General features: G+C 36.1%; 1 protein-coding gene and 1 pseudogene across 3 annotated transcripts in view; one reads left to right on the top strand and one right to left on the bottom strand.

The window, feature by feature from the left end:
• The window catches only part of ITFG1 (integrin alpha FG-GAP repeat containing 1), a 293,341-nt gene that overhangs the window by 87,101 nt on the left and 185,949 nt on the right, over positions 1-20,291 (bottom strand). For both annotated transcript variants that reach the window (XM_077987196.1, XM_001114075.5), the window contains 2 exons: positions 6,475-6,625; positions 4,860-4,968 (listed from right to left, as the gene is read on the bottom strand). In XM_077987196.1, the coding sequence (XP_077843322.1) occupies positions 4,860-4,968; positions 6,475-6,625 (260 nt within the window). The remainder of the gene's footprint in view (positions 1-4,859; positions 4,969-6,474; positions 6,626-20,291) is intronic.
• On the top strand, positions 7,787-9,734 carry LOC106995001 (proteasome subunit beta type-5 pseudogene; annotated as a pseudogene). Its single transcript, XR_013412402.1, has one exon. The product of XR_013412402.1 is annotated as a proteasome subunit beta type-5 pseudogene (transcript).

Genomic DNA, 20,291 nt, shown 5'->3' on the forward strand with positions numbered 1-20,291 from the left:
CTGATTCATAAAAGAAGTCTGTGTTGCATTATGAGGCGGTGAGGTCTCCTTTAGAACAAAGCATTCAAGCAGAAGATGACTAAGATGTTGCATTAGGTTAGACTTGGGCAAGATGCCTTTTGAGATTTTCCCCATCTCTAAGATCTTGTTTTTGTAATTTAAAAAAACGTAAATGAATAAATGCCAAGGAAGAACTTGGGACCCTAAATTATATGCATACATTTTTCCACATGGATAATTTCTAAATGATCAATATAAAAAAAGTCAGACCTTCTTTTGCTTCACTCTGAGAACTGCCTACTCTCTTTAGCATATTATTAATACAACTGGGAACTGGAATATCTTATCAATGTTACAAAAACCCTATGCTCTGATTCCCATCCATTCTACCTGGCTGGGGACCTCTGTGCGAGGAAGAACTTGCAGACTTGAGCATGGAAAGCAGTGGAGTCACAGGCCCTCATGCTAGTCAGCAAAACTGTCACAAGTATAGACAGGTCAATCACATTCTATTGTAAGAGTATAAAACAGAACTTTTAGTATAAAAGTAGTTTCAAGGCTTGAATAAAAGAACTTGCTGAGCACAGGGAGAACTTGATTTAACAATATACAGATTAATACCTCTTGTACTTAAAATTTTCCTTAGTACTTAATGCCTAACATCTGTTCTAGAAAGAATTAATCTTAAATCTTTCCAGGTATGCACATGCACATACCACATTCAGATGAACTAAGTAGTAAATATATGTTATTTTTGTTGTTGTTGTTTTGTTTTTAAACTTCAGACTTGAGCAAATAGTTCCTTTAAAGTATACTGGCTCCAGCCTGGCCATCACGGCAAAACCTCATCTCTACTAAAAATACAAAAAATTAGCAAGACATGTCTGTAATCCCAGCTACTGGGGAAGCTGAGGCATGAGAATCGCTTCAACCTGGGAGGCAGAGGGTGCAGTGAGCCGAGATTGCGCCACTGCACTCCAGCCTGCGCAACAGAGCGAGACTCTGTCTCAAAAAAGTTTACTGAAGTACACTGGCAAAATTCAAATGAAAGAAGGAAAAATCCCACAGTTATCTCATTAAACAGAAAGAAAATATTTTGAAAGAGAATTATTAATTTAAATTTTATGCATATTTTTGAAGCAAATCACACTTATTCTAGGTTGGAGCAAAACGGTTAGTTTTACATGATCCCATTAAAATAATGAGAGGAAAAACTCACTGTTACTCATCGTGTGTTACTCTTTCTGTGCATTTTTCGTGTAAGCCTGAAAAATTATGTACATTAGAGTTTCTAGTCACAGAGAATCTGCAAAAGATGGGTAGACTTGAGAAGTTAAACCAGGAAAGGCATTTCAATCTTTTCAAGAAATGAATGACTGACTAGTTGTGTCCCTAATAATCAGCAAACAGGTCAAGGTAGAAATCTGACTTTGAATTGGAGTTTCACCAGTTTTGATAGAATGCTTTTTAGAGACACAGATGAGTCAGAGGCATCAAGTGTCGCTTAGGTACTAGAAAAGAAGGGAACATTGTTAATCAAGATAGGCAATCCATGACTCAAAATATAGCTGGACATTTATTTGACATAAATTTCCTGAATGCCTCCTATGTACCAGACCCTGTGTTAGGCACCCAGCAATCAAAGACAAATAAGACAGATGATGCTCTTAAGTTACTTAGATCATTACAGTATACTAGGAGTAAGAGAGATGCTAATGTGAATGACACAAATAAATAAGCCTAGATTTCAGAGTGCTTGCCAAGTATTCTGAAATGGATGGAGGAAGGAGAGATTAAATGTGATATTAAAATAAATGAAGACTAAAAGTGTGCTGCTTTTCACCAAAAAGGATGATGCTCATGAGCAAAGGTAAAATAAGTGATTTTAGCTTTTTTTTTTTTTTTTTTTTTTTTTGAGACAGAGTCTCGCTCTGTCGCCCAGGCTGGAGTGCAGTTGCACCATCTTGGCTCACTGCAAGTTCCGCCTTCTGGGTTCACACCATTCTCCTGCCTCAGCCTCCCGAGTGGCTGGGACTACAGGAGCCTGCCACCATGCCCAGCTAATTTTGTATTTTTTTTTTTTCAGTAGAGATGGGGTTTCACCACATTAGCCAGGATGGTCTCGATCTCCTGACCTCGTGATCTGCCCACCTCAGCCTCCCAAAGTGCTGGGATTACAGGCGTGAGCCACCGCGCCTGGTCCTTTTTTTTTTTTTTTTTGTTTTGAGACAGAGCCTTGTTCTATATCCCAGGCTGGAGTGCAGTGTTGCGATCTTTTTACTGCAACCTCCGCCTCCAAGGCTATAGCCTCAGATTCCTAAGTAGCTAGGACTACAGTCACGTGTCACCACGCCCAACTAAATTTCATATTTTTTGTGGAGACAGTGATTTCACCATGTTGGCTGGTCTGGTCTTCAACTCCTGACTTCAAGTGATCCGCCTGCCTCAGCCTCCCAAAGTGCTGGGAGGACTGATTTTTTTTGAGATGTTTTCATCCTAGAAATTATGTGACTTCTGTTTGGTTCCCCTGGGAACCAAAATCTGCCTCAGTCAAATGACTATATTGGATTTAGTAGTTTATCCCTAAGGAATCAAATTCCAAACTCTTACTCCAATATCTCTTTGTTTCAACTAACCAAACTGGGTTATTCTAATTACATACACAATTAGTGTTAGCAAAAGTTTCAAGAATTTCTTGCCTTCTTATCTAGAGGTGTCCAGTTGAAAAAGGACAGAGATAAGAAAATGTACTTCAAACTCCAAAATTAACAGCATACCAAATAAACAGCGTATTTAATTTTTTTAGCTTTAAAATAGCCAAATAAAACTTTCTTGAAAATGGCAAAAGAGAGGAAATTGATAATAAAAAGTATAGAAATGATTAGACTCATGTGTCAGTATTTTGTGGCTGCAGCAATAATGAAGATGGGTGAAACTCTTAGTTCAATTAAGACTGAATCTGCTGTTTAGAAAGGAAGGATGCATGTTATATCAGTTTCATCTCTCAAAATAAATCTCAACACTAATACATTATTCTGTTGCTTTTCTGTGTTCAGCTAATTATGCTTATTTCAAAACTGTAATAAATATTTCTACAAAGTACATGTGCCATTTTTCTGACAAACAAATCAATATGGCTCTCTTGCATCACAATAGTAATGCAAAAACAGTCACCTCTCAAACACCAGTTCAGCACAGAACTCTCAGCAAACTAGGAATAGGGAGAACCTCTTTAATATGATACAATAGAGCATCTACCAAAAAACTCTATAGTTAATATAACACTTAATGGTGAAAGACAAAATGTTTTCCCCTTAAGACTGGAAACAAAAGTATGTCCACTCTCACCACTTATTCTATATAGTAAATGAAAATTATAGCCAGCACAAGAAAAATAAAAGTCACAGGGATTAGAAAGAAAATTATCTCTCTTTGAAGAAGACAAAGTTGTCTATGTAGAAAATCCCAAGGAATCTTCAAAAAACCCTCCTAGAACCAGTTAGTGAGTTGAGCAAGGTCACTGTGTACAAGATCAACACACAAAAATAAATTTCGTTTCTATATACTAAAATATGTGGAAGCAAAACTTAAAAACACAATATCCTCTACAGTCATCTTAAAGAAAATAAAACCCTTAGGCATGCACTTAACAAAACATGTACAGGGTCTTTATGACAAACATGGGCTTCAGGTGGAGGATACTACTAGCATGGGTGGGAATTGGTTACAATGAACAAATAAGTAACACAATGAGGAAAACTGAAGTCACATTTCTCACTGCTGGAAAAGATATCTACAAAAATAGACAAGATTAGAAGGAACCCTGAAGTGCTCCATTTGGATTAAAAATGAAATTATTGCAACGAATTAATGGTTATATATAGTTAGCATATACAAATATAAATAGATGTAAACATAGTTACAAATGTGTACATTTGTGTGTGCATGTGTGAATCCATACCTGTATTCTCCTAGCTGTGTCCACTGAGAGAACCTGGAAGAAATGACAACCCAGTAGCAACGAGCACACTGGGCAACCATTTCAGAATGTGGTTTTGAAATACTGTTCTCTACTAAAAGAGAGAAAGGTCTGATTTCTTGGAGAAATGTCTGATTCCAGGCTTGGGACAAGGAGGGTACAAGATGAACAGTAGAATGTCAATTGATGGAAATACAGAATCACTATTTGACAAATGTAGAAGGTTGATTCAGGCAGTTGTCAATGTACTCTAAGGGTGCTGGGCAAAAGTTTCATAAAGAAAATACTATTAATGTAATATCTGAATATTGCCCCCCAAAACACTAATGAATTACAAAGGGGAAAACAGTGAGTTTAGGGTAGAGAAACTTGGTGATCATCAACATGACCAGGTGAGCAAGGTTAAGGTCATGGTGGTAGGACAGGTCAACATCATGTGCTTCCTGACATGATGCACTGAGAAATGCACAGCATCAATTCTGCAACTCCTTGCAGTGGAATTTCTGCAAATAATTCATGACCTAAGTTGGGTAATGAGGAAACAGTGCTATCTCACAGAATGCAAAGCCTGGATTCTTTAAAACTGATAGGGACATGAAAAATAGGAAAAGAGTGAGGAACTGGTACAGATTGAAGAAGTCTGAAAAGATGGGACAATTAAATGCAATAGATATTTCTGGACAGAATCCTGGGCCAGAAAGAAAAAATATTGTTGGGACAGCTGGTGAAATCTGAATGGGATCTATGTATATAGATAGTGGTGTTGTACCGGTTGATCTGATCTAGAGGGTTGTACATCGGAGCATGTCCTTGATGTCTGGAATAGGTGGAGACAGGGGAAGAGAAAGAGAACAAAATTAAATGTTAGTACTTTACTCACCAATAACTTTAACAAAATAAGCATCTGCTTCAAAGTTATTTTTTAGTGTATGGATGGCAAAATCATTCTTTGTATATCCTTTACTTAGCACTACAATGTCCAAGATTCCCTGGAGGGGGAAAAAAAAAAAGCAAAAATGGTAAGAACAAACTATTAGACCAACTAAAAAAAATGACCATTAAAATGCATGTCACATTGTTTATAAAGTAAATGTAGTCTTATTTATTCATCCTCATGTTTAAAATAAAATCGCTATTAAAATATGTAGTATATGCACACAAATTTCAATAGTAAAATATAAAGAAAATAAAAAACATCTGTAATTTTAGTCTCTGGAGATAATTATTAGCATTTTGGTATGTTTCCTTCCAGTCAAATTTGCATGAAGTTTCAAAGGCCCATGATGTGGACTTGCCAGACCCTTTCCAACCATCGGGGGGAGTACCTTTTTATCTCCCCTTGCCACCACAGCATTTTACCATTTGCTTTCAAAAACAAGGAAGCTTTGCCAATTTTGCCCAAGGGAAAAAATGTATGCTCATTTAAACTGATATTCCTCTGATTCATGAAGTTGATCATTTATCATATTTTTAAACATGTCAGCAACTTGGGTTTTTGTAGTAAACTATGTTCTATTTTTGCAGAGTATTTTTGATGATATCAGTTTGTATAAGCCCTTTTAAATTATGAATATTAACTATTTGACTCTTTCATATAAAATTTATTTCCCAGATTTAAAACAATTTTAAATTGTATTCATTATGTTTTTGATGTACAGAAATTAAAAATGGATTTGTAGTCAATTCTCTTGCTTTGTCCCCTCGTGATATTTCTGTCAATTACTTTTATGGTTGGAATCTGCTAATGAAAAGTGAAATAACACAAGATCTGATTGCAGGAGAAACAGGGGAAAACAAGGACCTGAATAATTCATATAATTGAGAATAAGCCTCTTATAAAAAACAAAACAAAATAAAATCAAAAATGGGGTAAATGGGGACATAAATGTCCTATTGGGCATTTAACTTTTAAAAATAAATTATCTTACTAGGATACACTGTGATACATTAATTCTGGAATTTAACATTGCTTTTTTCAGAATTTATTATTTTTCAGAGTGGTAAACTGGCATTTCACTTTAGAAAGGGGAAAACCAGAACCTTGAAAGCCTTTCACAAGGTCACCTGGCAACCAAAGTCAGAGTCACAAGAATCTGTGGAAATAGACGCTACTCTGGTTCACAAAGATAAAAGTCAGCACTAAACTCATTCTTCTATGATTTTGTGCAGATTCAAGGGTCTGTTATCTGTTGGCTGTAATTTTTTCTACTGTTGAACATTCAGATTTGTCAGTCTTAGAGCATGATGCTTTAGTGGTTTAATCCAAATATGCACAAAATGAGATAAGAGAGTTTTTCATATTTGACTGTACTGATCAGCCAATGTTGTCAATAGATTTGTTTCATCTGCCATTTAACATTAAAAGGTGCTTTCCTTAATTAACTCATTTGCTTTTGTTATGTTGTCCACATTTTCTGGTCAAATGGAATGAAGCTTAAGTGTGACAAGGTGAATGGCATTTAAACTTCAAACACACAGAGCAGGTCTGAACTCACATCTTCGTAAATGTCAAAGAAGGTGGCAACCATGGCATCCTTAATTTGATTTAGGTCTGTCAGCTCCCAGTAGACTTTGAACATTCGACGCGCCTCTTCACAGCTTGCATTATTACAAGGGACGTTCTCCAGTAAAAAGGCCTGCTGGTTGCTGTGTGCCAAAGGAAAGGCATTTTATTAATATAAGCATCAACACTCTATAGCATCGGCTCTGTAGTATTTCCTAGATTCAAAGGAGATGGTAAATGGTACACACTGAAATTATATGAAAAAATCTCCACATTTTTTGTTTACAGTACTGTCATTAAAAAATTGTTGGCTATCCCTTTTCAACCTTTGGCAAAAATACTCTGATTATGTAGGTGAATTGATTGCTGGCTTCTTTCCTTTTCTATGGAGTTTCCAAGTCTATCCCTTCTTCCTCATTTACTACTCTATAGTCATCGACCCTGAGTTCCTGGACACTGTCATTATCTGTTTAGATGTGTATTACTTTTCAATGAATATCTGCATTTTAACTAGAAAGTCTCATAAACTCAAAGCAATGAATCTATAACAACAAAATTTCAGCAGCTCTCATAGGCGGTAGGGCAGATATTGCCAAGCATCTCTCAGATAAAGTAAGCATCACATGTTGCATAGCCATGAAGTCTTCCCTCTTGAATCCTACTCTAGAGGCATAGTATTTATGAGCTTAGATTCTGGAGCTAGATTACCTAGATTCAAATCCTGGCTCTGTTATTTGGCAGCTCTGTGGCCTTGAGTGAGTTATTTAACCTCTAAGACTCAGATCCTCATTTGTAAGCTGTGTAGTAAGAGTACTTACAGCATAGGTTGTTAAGATGAAATGAAACACTGCAAGGAAAGTTACTTAGAACAACTCCTGGCATCCAGTTAGTACTCAATGAAAGTGTTTATATTATCTTAATTTTTACTATAGAGTGCAATACAATGCCATGTAAAAATATTTTCTTTAGATACAGAAGTAACTTTGTAAAGTGTGATTTTATGTAATAGCTCCTATTTATAGGTGTTTTCCCCAAATATGTATATTCTTTCACTTTTCTCTATGCATATAGAAAATAACAGATGATAGGGCTTAAATTTTATTATTGTTTAATTTTTTCTAATAATGATTATTTTTCATTTTATTTTTCTTGAGACAATCTCACTCTGTCACACGGGCTGGAGTGCAGTGGTGCAATCTCGGCTCACTGCAACCTCTCTGCCTCCTGGGCTCAAGTGATCCTGCCACCTTAGCCTCCAGAGTAGTTGGACTACAGCTGCGTGCCATCATGCCCAGTTAATTTTTGTATTTTTTTTTTTTTTTTGAGACGGAGTCTCGCTCTGTCACCCAGGCTGGAGTGCAGTGGCTGGATCTCAGCTCACTGCAAGCTCCGCCTCCTGGGTTCACGCCATTCTCCTGCCTCAGCCTCCTGAGTAGCTGGGACTACAGGCGCCCGCCACCTCACCTGGCTAGTTTTTTTTTGTATTTTTTAGTAGAGACGGGGTTTCACTGTGTTAGCCAGGATGGTCTTGATCTCCTGACCTCGTGATCTGCCCGTCTCGGCCTCCCAAAGTGCTGGGATTACAGGCTTGAGCCACCGTGCCCGGCCAATTTTTGTATTTTTTGTAGAGACGGGGTTTTGCCATGTTGCCCAGGCTAGTCTCGTGATCTTCCTGCCTTGGCTTCCCAAAGTGCTGGGATAATAGGTGTGAGACACCATGTCTGCCCTCTAATAATTATTTTCAATAAATCTGTAAATAGAGATTTCTTTTGTTCATATAAAAATATTACTATGGCTTTGGGTGAGTTTGATTATAAGAAAGCAAAATTTATAAGTGTTTAACACAGAATAAAAACCAATGTTCCAAATATTCAACTTGGACGATGTCTGATAAATACATGATTGGCTTCGAACTATTTTTCCAGATGAAAAATTCCAAAACAAATAGTTTACCAGAACGATTCTTTAACAAATGAAAAAAATCTTTCAGACCATAATGTTTACTTGGAAAACTCTCAGGTGACTTTGTTCATGGCCTATTATAGAACAGTATTCATCCACTAGAAAGAATAAATGAGTTCTTCTTTGTCTCCTAACAGTGAATTTTAAAATTCTAATTTATAAAAATTTTTCCTGGTAACTTACCTATCCTACCCTTTTAGCTAAAGAAATTTTCTAGATATTTCACAGAGAGGCAGCACACTCTGTTATTAGATTGTATTAAAACATGAGAACATGTGATAAAAGCAGACTTTCTACAACATTCTATAATCAATGCATCATATGGTCAGCATTTGAGTGAGCATGCATCCTTACTTCCCTTTGCAAAACTACTGCACATATCTCATTATTATAAGTCTGGCCACAATTTCAAATATACAACAACCTACAACAAAAACCCTTTTGCAGTCATGCAATTTAAAATGTTATTCCTTCTTTTGCCCACACTAGACATGGTGCTGGTCAGCTTGTTGGAGAGGCTGCTACTTGTGAACCAGTGCAGGTTTTCTGGACTCAAAGTTTATGCAGATCTGCTGGATCTGGGTCCAGGGAGTCCCAGTGATGGGCTGATCCTGGCCATGCCCAGCTGGGGAGTCTCAGATGAGCAGGGAATCAAAATGCTTCATGGAATCACCACCCTGGTCTTCAAGTTCTGGCATGGAGTCATAGTTGCAGCAGACTATAGGACCACAGTGGGTGCTTACATTGCCTCCAGATGGTAAAGAAGGTGGCACAGATCAACCCCTACCTGAAGCCATCATGGCTAGGGGCACAGCAAATTGTAGCTTCTGAGAATGGCTGTTGGCTCAGCAACGTCAAATGTATGAGCTTTGAAATAAGGAATGCATCTCTGTAGCAGCTGCCTTCCAGCTGCTTGCCAACATATTGCACCAGTACAAAGGCAGGGGGCTATCCATGGGCAACATGATCTGTGGCTGGGATAGGAGAGGCTCTGGCCTCTGCTACACGGACACTGAAGGGAATCAGATCTCGGGGGCCACCTTCTCTGTAGGTTCTGGCTCTGTGTATGCTTATGGGGTTATGAATCAGGGCTATTCCTATAACCTGGAAATGGAGCCGGTCTATGATCTGGCCCATGAAGCGAGCTACCAAGCCATCTATTAAGCCACCTGCATAGATGCCTACTCAGGAGGTGCTGCTAACCTCTACCACGTGCAGGAGGATGGCTGGATCCAAGTCTCCAGTGACAATGCAGTTGGTCTTCATAAGTATGACGGATCTACCCCATGAGAGAGGGTGATATGGCTGTCTGCATTTCTAGGGTGACTGTCATTGGTAATACGGATACAGTGCTCCATCTTATCTCTAGTGGAGGGGTCTTCAACTGTATCAATACTTTTTAAAAAAACTCTAGAACACTGACCTCTATGTGTTACCAGTCGTTAATGAGCTGCTGCAGAAGTGGCTATTTTACTTTCTTGGATATTAACATACTCTACTCACTACTTTACCTGAATGAATGAATGAACAAATAAATACGTAAATAAATGAATAAATAAAATGTCACTCTTAATTTCTGATATCAGTTTGAAAAGATTATAAATGTCTTAGAACTCACTAGCTACTTTGGTCCTGTATTGTGAAACATGAGGTTCGTAACAGTTCAGTTCTTTAAAATTCTACTAAGCTCTACAAGTAGAACCCAGCATCTTGCCTTTAAAAACAAAATTTGATGTAAGCCAAGGGGGGGAAAACCTTAATCCATTTGGTTTAGAAATCCTTGGGGACAAAGACTCTTGCTTCTTTTTAGTCAATTTCTCTGGATGTTCTTGGCAATTATAACTAATATATCTTAAATTTTTTTTATTCAAATTATTATAACAGCTATCATAACATTCAATAGGGAGATTTAAAAAGTCAAACTTTCCTTTCCAGGAATAATCAATGTTGATAATTTGGTGTTCATCTTTCTAAGCCTTCTTCTAGGCACATATAAATATGTAAATACATATATCCTTAAAAAAAAAAACCTAATTGGGTTCTGATACATATATTTTTCTATAATATTTTTCTTTCCACCACATTATATAGCATACACAAGGGGGAAAGGGATATAGTCTGATTGAGGACTTTTGATCCCTATATTGAAGGGTACCCTACAAGAAGGTGTACCAATTTAAGTCTCCCATTAGTAGCCTATCAAATTGCCTGTGTCTCCACAGTCTCATGTTTTTCTAATGGTTATTCCATTATATGGCTAAGCCATCATTCATTTTAACACTAGGCTATTGATGGTCAGGTTATCGCCAACTGTACTGGATTACACACACACACACACACACACAGAGAGAGAGAGAGAGAGAGAGAGAGAGAAAGAAAGTTTTTCTTTGGGAACTTGTACAAGAAATTCCAGATGACAGTCATCTGGTCAAAGGACATGGATATTTTAAATGTCAACAGTTAAAGCTAAATGGTCCTCTGAAAAGCTATACCAATTTATATTTCCAATAATGTATGAGTGTCTTTTCATATCTTGCCAGTATTAGTACCATTGCTTCTTGGTCTTGACAGTTGAAGAGCTTAAAAATGACTTCATTCTTCTGATGATGACAGCAGTTAAGTATTACATTTATGTTTATAAGCCATTCACGTTTTTCCAAAGAACTGCCAATTAAAATTATGTTCTCACTGATTTTTAGAACTCTTATTGTTAGAGACTTTAGCCACTTATCTGTTAGTCTCATATCCTTGTTTGTAAGATGGGAGTCATAATAGTACAATACCTTCAAATGGCTGTTGTAAGGATTGAATGAGAAAATACATCATAAAGTGTTCAGTATAGTGCCTGGTATAGCACAGTCTACATTTAATAACTGTGATTATTATTATTATTATTATTATCTACTGCTGTTATTATTACCTGATATGTTATAAATACTTCTTCCCAGCCTTTTATTTTTTTTAAATTTTGTTTATGGTACCCTTCACTAAAAGGTTTTTAATATTTATGTAGTCATTTATGTCTATATTTTTCTTTATAGTACTATAAGAAATGTTAAAGGAAGTCTATCAGGCTGATGGAAAATGACACCAGATGACACTCTAGATGTACACAAAACAAGGAACACTGAAAATGGCAAACATGTAGGCAAACAGAAAAGTTTTTTTCTTATTACTTACATTTATTTAAGGAGAATCAACTGTCTAAACAAAAACCAACATAGTATGGTGTTAATAAGGTAGTAGATGTAAAATGTGTGATAAAAACAGCACTAAAACCGAAGGGGAGAAATAGAAATATACTATCATAAGGTTCTGAAACTACACGTGAAGTACTATACTACTGTTTGAAGATAGACTAGGATAATTTAAAGATGTATAAACCCTACAGTATTCACTAAAATAAGATTTATAATGAATAAGTCAACAAAAAAGATAAAATAGAATCATAAAAATACTCAACTAATTTAAATGAAAACAGAAAGAGGACAAAAACAAGAAAGTATATTTTAACCATATCAGTACTGACACGAAAGATAAAGAGTCTAAACACACAAACTACAAGCTGTATGTTGTGAGATTGGATTAAAAAATGAAGACTCAACTATATATTACCTACAAAAAAACTACCTTCAATATAAAGATACAAATAGGTAAGATGCAAAAGCAATAATAAAAGATAGATCACCCCAACGAAGGCAAAAAGACAACCCACAAAATGGGAGAACATTTTTGCAAATTATATCTGACAAAGACTTGTATCTGGAATATACAAGAAACTCTCACAATTTAATAATAAAAGACAACCTAATTTAAAAAATGCACTAAGTATCTGAACAGACATTTTTTCAAGGAAGATATACGAATGGCCAATATGCACATGAAAAGATGTTCAACAAAATTAGCCATCAGAGAACTCTAAATCAAAATCACAGTGAGACAACACTTCATATCCAGTACAACAGGTATAATTTTTTTGTTTGTTTGTTGTTGTTTTTTGTGACGGAGCCTCACTCTATTGCCCAGGCTGGAGTATAGTGGTGCGATCTCGGCTCACTGCAACCTCTGCCTCACGGGTTCAAGTCACTCTCCTGCCTCAGCCTCTGGAGTAGCTGTAATTACAGGCACCTGCCACCATGCCCAGCTAATTTTTGTATTTTTAGTAGAGACGGGGTTTCACCATGTTGGCCAGGCTGGTCTCGAACTCCTGACTTCAAGTGATCTGCCCACCTTGACCTCCCAAAGAACTAGGATTACAGGCATGCGCCACCGCGCCCGGCCGGACAGCTATAATTTTTAGAAAAAGATAGATAATAACTAGTGTTCAAGAGAATGTGGAGTAATTGGAAGCTCATACTTTGTTGGGAGACATGTAAAATGGTACAGCAGCTTTGAAAAACAGTCTAGCAGTTACTCAAAAGATTAAACATAGAGTTAAAATTTGACCCAGGATTTTATTCCTAGATATATTCCAAGGAAAATGCAAACATGGCTACACAAAAACTTATAGGGAAAAATGTTCATAGTAGTATTATTTTTAGGGGCCAAAAGGTAGAAACTATCCAAATATCTATCAACTGATGAATGGATAAACAAAATGTGGTATATTTATATAATAAAATTCTATTTAGCCAAAAAAGGAATCTATTATACAAAGACATGGCTGAACCTTAAAAATATGCTAAGTGAAAGAAGCCAGTCACAAAGGACAACATATATTCCACTTACATGGAATGTTCAGAATCGGAAAATCTATAGTGATGGAAAACAGACGAGTAGTTAGCTGGGGCTGAGAGAACTGGAGGAAAGGGGGAATGACTGCTAATGGGTAAGGGTTTCATTTGGGGTAAATGAAAATGTTCTAAACTTGAAGGTGATGGTTATACAACTCTATGCATATTCTAAAAACCATTGAACTGTATACTTTAAATGGGTGAATTGTATGGCAAGTGATTATATCTCAACAAAACTATTACATAGGTTAAAAAAAGATATAGCAAGTTAAGGCAAATAAAAAGAAAGCTGGAGTGACAATAAGAGAGAAGGTGGACTTCAGAACAAAGAATACCACCAGAACAAAGACAGTCATGTCTCTTTTAATAATTGATAAACTAAAAAGACATAAAATCAACGAGGATAAAGAAGACTCAAACAATAATAACCAATTTCACCTGATTGACATTTATTGACCACAACCAGCAACACCAGAATATATAATCTTCTGAAGTAACATCAAATATTTATCAAGATAGAGCATATTCTGGATCCTGAAACAAGCCTCAATAAATATAAAATAATTTAAGTCACACCAAGTATTTTCTCTGATCATAATGGAATTAAATGGGAAAGCAATAACAGTTATTTCAAAAATTTCCAAATAGTTTTAAATTAAAAATAAAACACTACTAAATAAACCGTGAGTACAAAGAAAAATTCAAAAGTACTCTGAGCTGCATAAAAATGAAGCCATCAAGATTTGTTGTATGTCACTATAGTAGTATTTAAAGGGTTATTTATATCATTAAATACCTATAGTAGACAAGAAGAAAAGTCTCAAATGACCTCAGTTACTTTCTTAAAAACCAAAAATAGAAGAGCAAATAACATGTAAATTAAGGAGAAAAAAGTAAATAGTAACGGAGAATATCAATGAAATAGAAAACAGGAAAGAAATAGAGAAAAATCAATGAAAACAAAAGTTGGTTTCTTGCAAAAAACAATAAAATTGATAAGCCTTCAGTCAGAATGGCCATTAAAAAAATAAAAAGAAGAAAATTTTGTAAAAAGTACCAATATCAGAAATGAGACAGTTAACATCACTACAAATTTTAGTGATTTCAAAAGGATAAGGGAATGTTATAAAAAACTTTGTGCCAATACAATTGATGAGTTAGATTAAATGGACGAATTCCCTGGAAGTCACAAAATACCAAAGCTTACTCAAGAATAGATAAATTGAAATTGCAGTGTAACAGTCTCCAAAAAAGAAAACTCCAGACTGAAACGGCTTCACTGATGAATTCTACCAAATATTGAGAGAAGAAATACTACACGTACTACACAAACTTTTAAAAAAATAGATGAGAAAGACATAGTTCCCAACTCATCCTATGAAACCAGCATTAAACACCCAAATGAAAGACATCATAAGAAAACTACAGACCAATATTCTTCGTGAGGATAGAAGCAACATTTTAAAACAAAATTCTAGTCAATCAAATTCAATAATACAGTCATATCTTGATTTGACTGTATCTTGAGTCATATCATATCTTGATACAGTTCAGTGATCATTGAAATGTGTGCATTTTTTGAACCATGTCTCTGCTCTGTGATTACCAGCCAATCACATAAAGAGGACATATTTCTGATACGAGCGTGTTTCAGTGAACACTGTAGGAATATTAGAAATACTAAAATCATGACCAAGTTGAATTTATTGCAGGAATGCAAAGTTGCTTTAATATTAAAAAATAAATTAGTGTAATTCATTAGTTTAACAAACGAAAAAAGGAAAATAATACAATCATCTAAATAAAAGGCAAAAAAGGATCTGACAAAATCCAAAACCCATTTCGGTTCTAAACTCTCAGCAAACTAGGAATAGAAGAAAAATTCTCAACACTGTAAAGGGCATCTACAGAAGACCTACAGTGAACATCACAGTGGAAGACTGAATGCTGTCCTCCTAAGGTCCCTGTTCTTACAAGGCAAGAATGCCTGCTCTCACCACTCAGCAATGTATATACAGGTTCTAGCCACTGTAAAAGGAAAGAAAAACAAAAGACATCTGGATTGGAAAGAAAGAGGTAAAACTGTCTTTATTTGCAAGTTATATGGCCACGTACTTAGAAAAATCATATGAAATCTACAAAAAAATTACTAGAACTAGTAAGTTTGGCTAGGTGGGAAATACAAATACAATAGTCAAGAACAATGAAAACTGAAATAAAAAATACTGGCCAGGTGCAGTGGGTCTCACCTGTAATTCTAGCACTTTGGGAGGCCAAGACAAGAGGATTGCTTAAGGAGCCCAGGAGTTTGAGACCAGCCTGGGCAACCTAGAAAGACCTTGTCTCTATTAAAAACAAAAAAACAAAAAAACAAAAATTAAAAAAAAAATATAAAGTACCAGGGATAATAGCATCAAAAATATAAACTACTTAGGTATAAATCTGACAAAAGATGGGTAAGACCTGTACAAAGAAAGACCTGTACAAAGAAAACCAGAAACACTGTTAAACAATTAAACATCTAAAATAAAAGAGCTATATATGCACTACATTCATAGTCAGAGGATGCAATATTGTTAAGATGTCATTTATCCCCAAATTGACCTATCGTTTCATTGTAATCCCAGTAAAATTCTCAGCAGACTTTTTATTTTTATTTTGCAGAAACTGACAAATTGACCCTAAAATTCATAGGAAACACAAAGAAACTAGAACAGCCAAAATAACTCTGGAAAAGAAGGAGAGCATATACTATCTGAACTGACTACTCATTTTAAACAATAGTAATCAAGTGTGGTACTGCCACAAAGATGGACAATAGATCGTGGGAACAGAAAAGAGAATGAAGAAATATACCCAAACATATATTGTCAACTGATTTTCATCATGGATCAAAAGCAATTGAATGTAAAATAAAAGTATTTTCAATAAACGGTGCTGGAACAATTTACAAAAAAGGAACTCGGATATAATGGATCACAGACCTAAATGTAAAATTCAGAACTCTTCAATTTCTAGGGCAAAACATTGTGTTAGGTAATGATTTCTTAGTTATGAAACTAAAACCATAACTATAAAAAATTAAAATACGGTACTTCCACAAAACTAGGTACTTCTGCCCTTTGAAAGACATTGTTCAGAGAATGAAAAGATAAGCTAGATATCTGCGAGAAAATATTTGCAAATAACATATCCAATAATAAAGGACTTGTATCCAGAATAAATAAAAAACTTTCAACATTCAATCATAAGAAAACAAATATCTCAATTTATTAAAGAAACTAAAATTAAAACTATAAAGAGATCTACTACAAACAGAACAGATAAAATTAAAAAGACCAACCATACAATTTTGGAGAAAATGTGGAGAAACTGGCATGTTTGGCATTTTCTTAAAAAGTTAAACATGCATCTTTCAAAAGACATAGCTACTCCATTCCTTGGTATTTACAAAGGAAAGCATATGTTCAGACAATAACTTGCACATGAATGTTCACAGCTGACTATTTGTAGCAGTCAGACTTGATACAGATCTAATTGCTCATCAACATGTAAATGGATATAAGCAAACTGTGATGCATCTATACAATGGAATATTCCTCAGGAATAATAAGCAAAGAACTAAAGATATATGTAAAAACACTGATAAATCTCCGTATTATTATGCTGCGTAAGAAAATCCAGACATAAAGGAACAGCTATTGTGTGATTGCATTAATATAAAATTTAGAAAATGCAATCTAATCTACAGTGACCGAAAGCAGATCAGCAGTTTCCTGTGGGGTGGGGAAAGTGTTGATTACACAGGGTTAAGAGGAAACTTTTGTGAGTGATGGGTATGTTCATTATCTTGATTATGGTGATATTTTTATAGATGTATTTGTATAACAAAACGTAACAACTTACAACTTTTAAGATAAAAGTTTCATTGTAATCCCAGTAAAATTCTCAGCAGTAATTTACTCTGTAATTTACTCTGTCAATTAAACCCCAATTTAGCTATTAAAAGTACATGAAACTCTCTTGATAAAAGCACAAATAACAACAACAACAAAAATAAACTTGACATCACCACCAAGTTTGTGCTTCGAATACTATCAAGAAAGTAAGATGACAACCCCCAGAAAGGGAGAAAAGTTTTGAAATCATATATTTAATAAGGGACTTCTATCTAGAATATATTAAAGAAATTTTACAACTCAATAGCAAAAAGACAAATAACCCAATTATTAAAAAAGCAAAGAATCTGAATAGTTTTCCAAGGAAGAGATACAAATGGCCAACAAGTACATGAAGAAAGCTCAACATCATTAGCCATCAGACAACTGCAAATCAAAACCACAATTAAATAACACTTCACACCCACTCGGATGGCTAAAATAAAAAAGACAGGTAATACATGTTGGTGAGGATATAGAAAAAAGAGAATACTTGTTTAATTTAGATGGGAATGTAAAATGGCAAACCTGCTTTGAAATACAGTCTGGTGGTTCCTCAGTTAAAAACAGAGTTCTGGCCAGGGCGGTGGCTCACGCCTGTAATCCCAGCACTTTGGGAGGCCAACGCTGGCAGATTACAGGCGGATCACGAGGTCAGGAGATAGAGACCATCCTGGCTAACATGGTGAAACCACGTCTCTACTAAAAATACAAAAAATAAGCCAGGCGTGGTGGCGGGCGCCTGTATTCCCAGCTACTCCGGAGGCTGAGGCAGGAGAATGGCGTGAACCCGGAAGCAGAGTTTGCAGTGAGCTGAGATCACACCACTGCACTCCAGCCTGGGAGACAGAGCGAGACTCCATCTCAAAAACAGACAAACAAACAAACAAACAAACAAAAACACCCCCCCCACCCAGAGTTCCACCTCTAATGAATATTCTACTCCTAGGTATATCTCAAGAAAAATGAAAACATGTCTACATAAAAACTTGCATATGAATGTTCACAGCAGTATTTGTAATAGCCAAAAAGTGCAAAAAACCCATGTGTCCATCAACTGAAGGACGAATAATGAAATGTAGTATATCCATATAATGGTCTGTTAATTGACAACAGAAAGAAAGGAATACTGCTACACACTACCACATTGAAAAATCTTGAAAACATTATAACAACTCAAAGAAACCAGTCATAAAGTACCACATATTGTACAACTGCATATATAAAATGTTCAGAACAGGTCCAGTTATAGAGACAGAAAGCTATAGAGACAGAGATCAGTGGTTTCCTAGTCCTGGTGGCAGTGGACGAAGTCATAGGGGAATTGGAGAGTAACAGCTAAGGTGAGTGGGACTTCTTTTTAGGGTAATAAAATGTTCTAAAATTGCTTGTGATGATGGATGCACAACAATATGAATACTTTTTTTTTTTTTTTCCTGAGTGAAGTCCAGCTCTGTCGCCCAGGCTGGAGTACAGTGGTGAGATCTTGGTTCACTGCAACCTCTGCCTCCCAGGTTCAAGCGATTCTCCTGCCTTAGCCTTCTGAGTAGCCACCACGCCTAGCTAAATTTTGCATTTTTAGTAGAGACGGGGTTTCACTATGTTGGCCAGGCTGGTCTCCAACTCCTGACCTCAAGTGATCTGCCTGCCTCAGCCTCCCAAAGTGCTGGGATTATAGGCGTGAGCCACTGCGCCCACCCTGAATACACTTATAAAAGCCACTAAATTGTACACAGTAAATGGGTGAATTGTATGGTGTGTGAATTGTATCTCAACAAAGCAGTTAATACAAAAGTTAACTGCAGAACATTTCAACATATTTAAAAAACCCATGGTAAATGTTTAAGTGACATAATGTGTAAAATGTACATATTAAATGTTGCTTCTCTGAATACCCCAATATTTGTATATCTAGTATGTACTTTTTTGAGGCTGGTTTTAATTTATCTTCAAAGGCTATAACATTGGTGGTGTTACTCAATGCACTACCACTTGACGAGGTCTGGGTTATTCTAGGTTGTTAATGTGCTGTGAGCAACTGTCTTATTTCTCATTAACAGAGGTAGCTGATGGATCATTTAACTTAAAGTCTGATTTTCTTCTTGGCTGCCCTTAGAGCTCATGTCCATTTTAGTCATTTCTATATTCAGTGAGTTCTCCTCTTCTAGATTGTCTTTAACTTTCTTCCTTAATTCCCCAATTTCATTATCAGCCTAGATTCAAACGAAAAGAGCTTCAATGTGGGGATATGTCTGACTTACTATGTAAACCTTGGGAAAGCCAGTTTTACATGGAGAAGAAAAACAAATTAAGAAGAAACACAAATAAGGCCATTAGGAATCCTCTAAACATGAAACATTAAAAACAATGATGCTCTGAAACCCATGCTGCTATGGTAAGTGCAGAATGCTTAGCTAAGCTGATAGAAAACTTTCACTTTGAAATACTAAATATTATTGAAGTGTTTTGCAACACATGCTACTGACAACAAGAAATAGTCAAAGGCAATTAATTGATATTTACAATAAAGTTCACTTTATCTCTGGGCAAATGCAATCCATTTATCCCCAATCAGTGTCTAGGATATGTGACTCAGTGGGAGTTATAGTACATGTTACCTGAATGAAAAAAGGAAGTGAGCATCTTTTGTAGAGGAAGGCCAATGGAAAGGGAAACCTAACGGAATATAACACTGTGACTGTTGAAAAGTTTCTGTCAAATAGGTGAGTAGAAAATATTTTGTCATGTTTTAATTTACCTATATTCAAAAGAATCTATTAGATTATTTATTTATTTAGAGATGGAGTCTCGCTCTGTTGCCCAGGCTGGAATGCAGTGGTTAGATCTTGGCTCACCGCAACCTCCTCCTCCAGGGTTTCTATGAAATATTCATTAGCTCATAAAAGGTAAGAAATCCATGTACTTTAATAACTACGAGACATAAGAATTAATCGGCTGGGCGTGGTGGCTCACGCCTGTAATCCCAGCACTTTGGGAGGCTGAGGTGGGTGGATTGCTTGAGGTCAGGAGTTCCAACACCAGCCTGACCAACATGGTGAAACTCCACCTCTACTAAAAATACAAGAATTAGATGGGTGTGGTGGTGGGTGCCTGTAATCCCAACTACTCGGGAGGCTGAGGCAGGATAATTGCTTGAACCTGGGAGGTGGAGGTTG

Source organism: Macaca mulatta, chromosome 20 (assembly GCF_049350105.2).
Source record: "Macaca mulatta isolate MMU2019108-1 chromosome 20, T2T-MMU8v2.0, whole genome shotgun sequence".
Classification (NCBI taxonomy): domain Eukaryota; kingdom Metazoa; phylum Chordata; class Mammalia; order Primates; family Cercopithecidae; genus Macaca; species Macaca mulatta.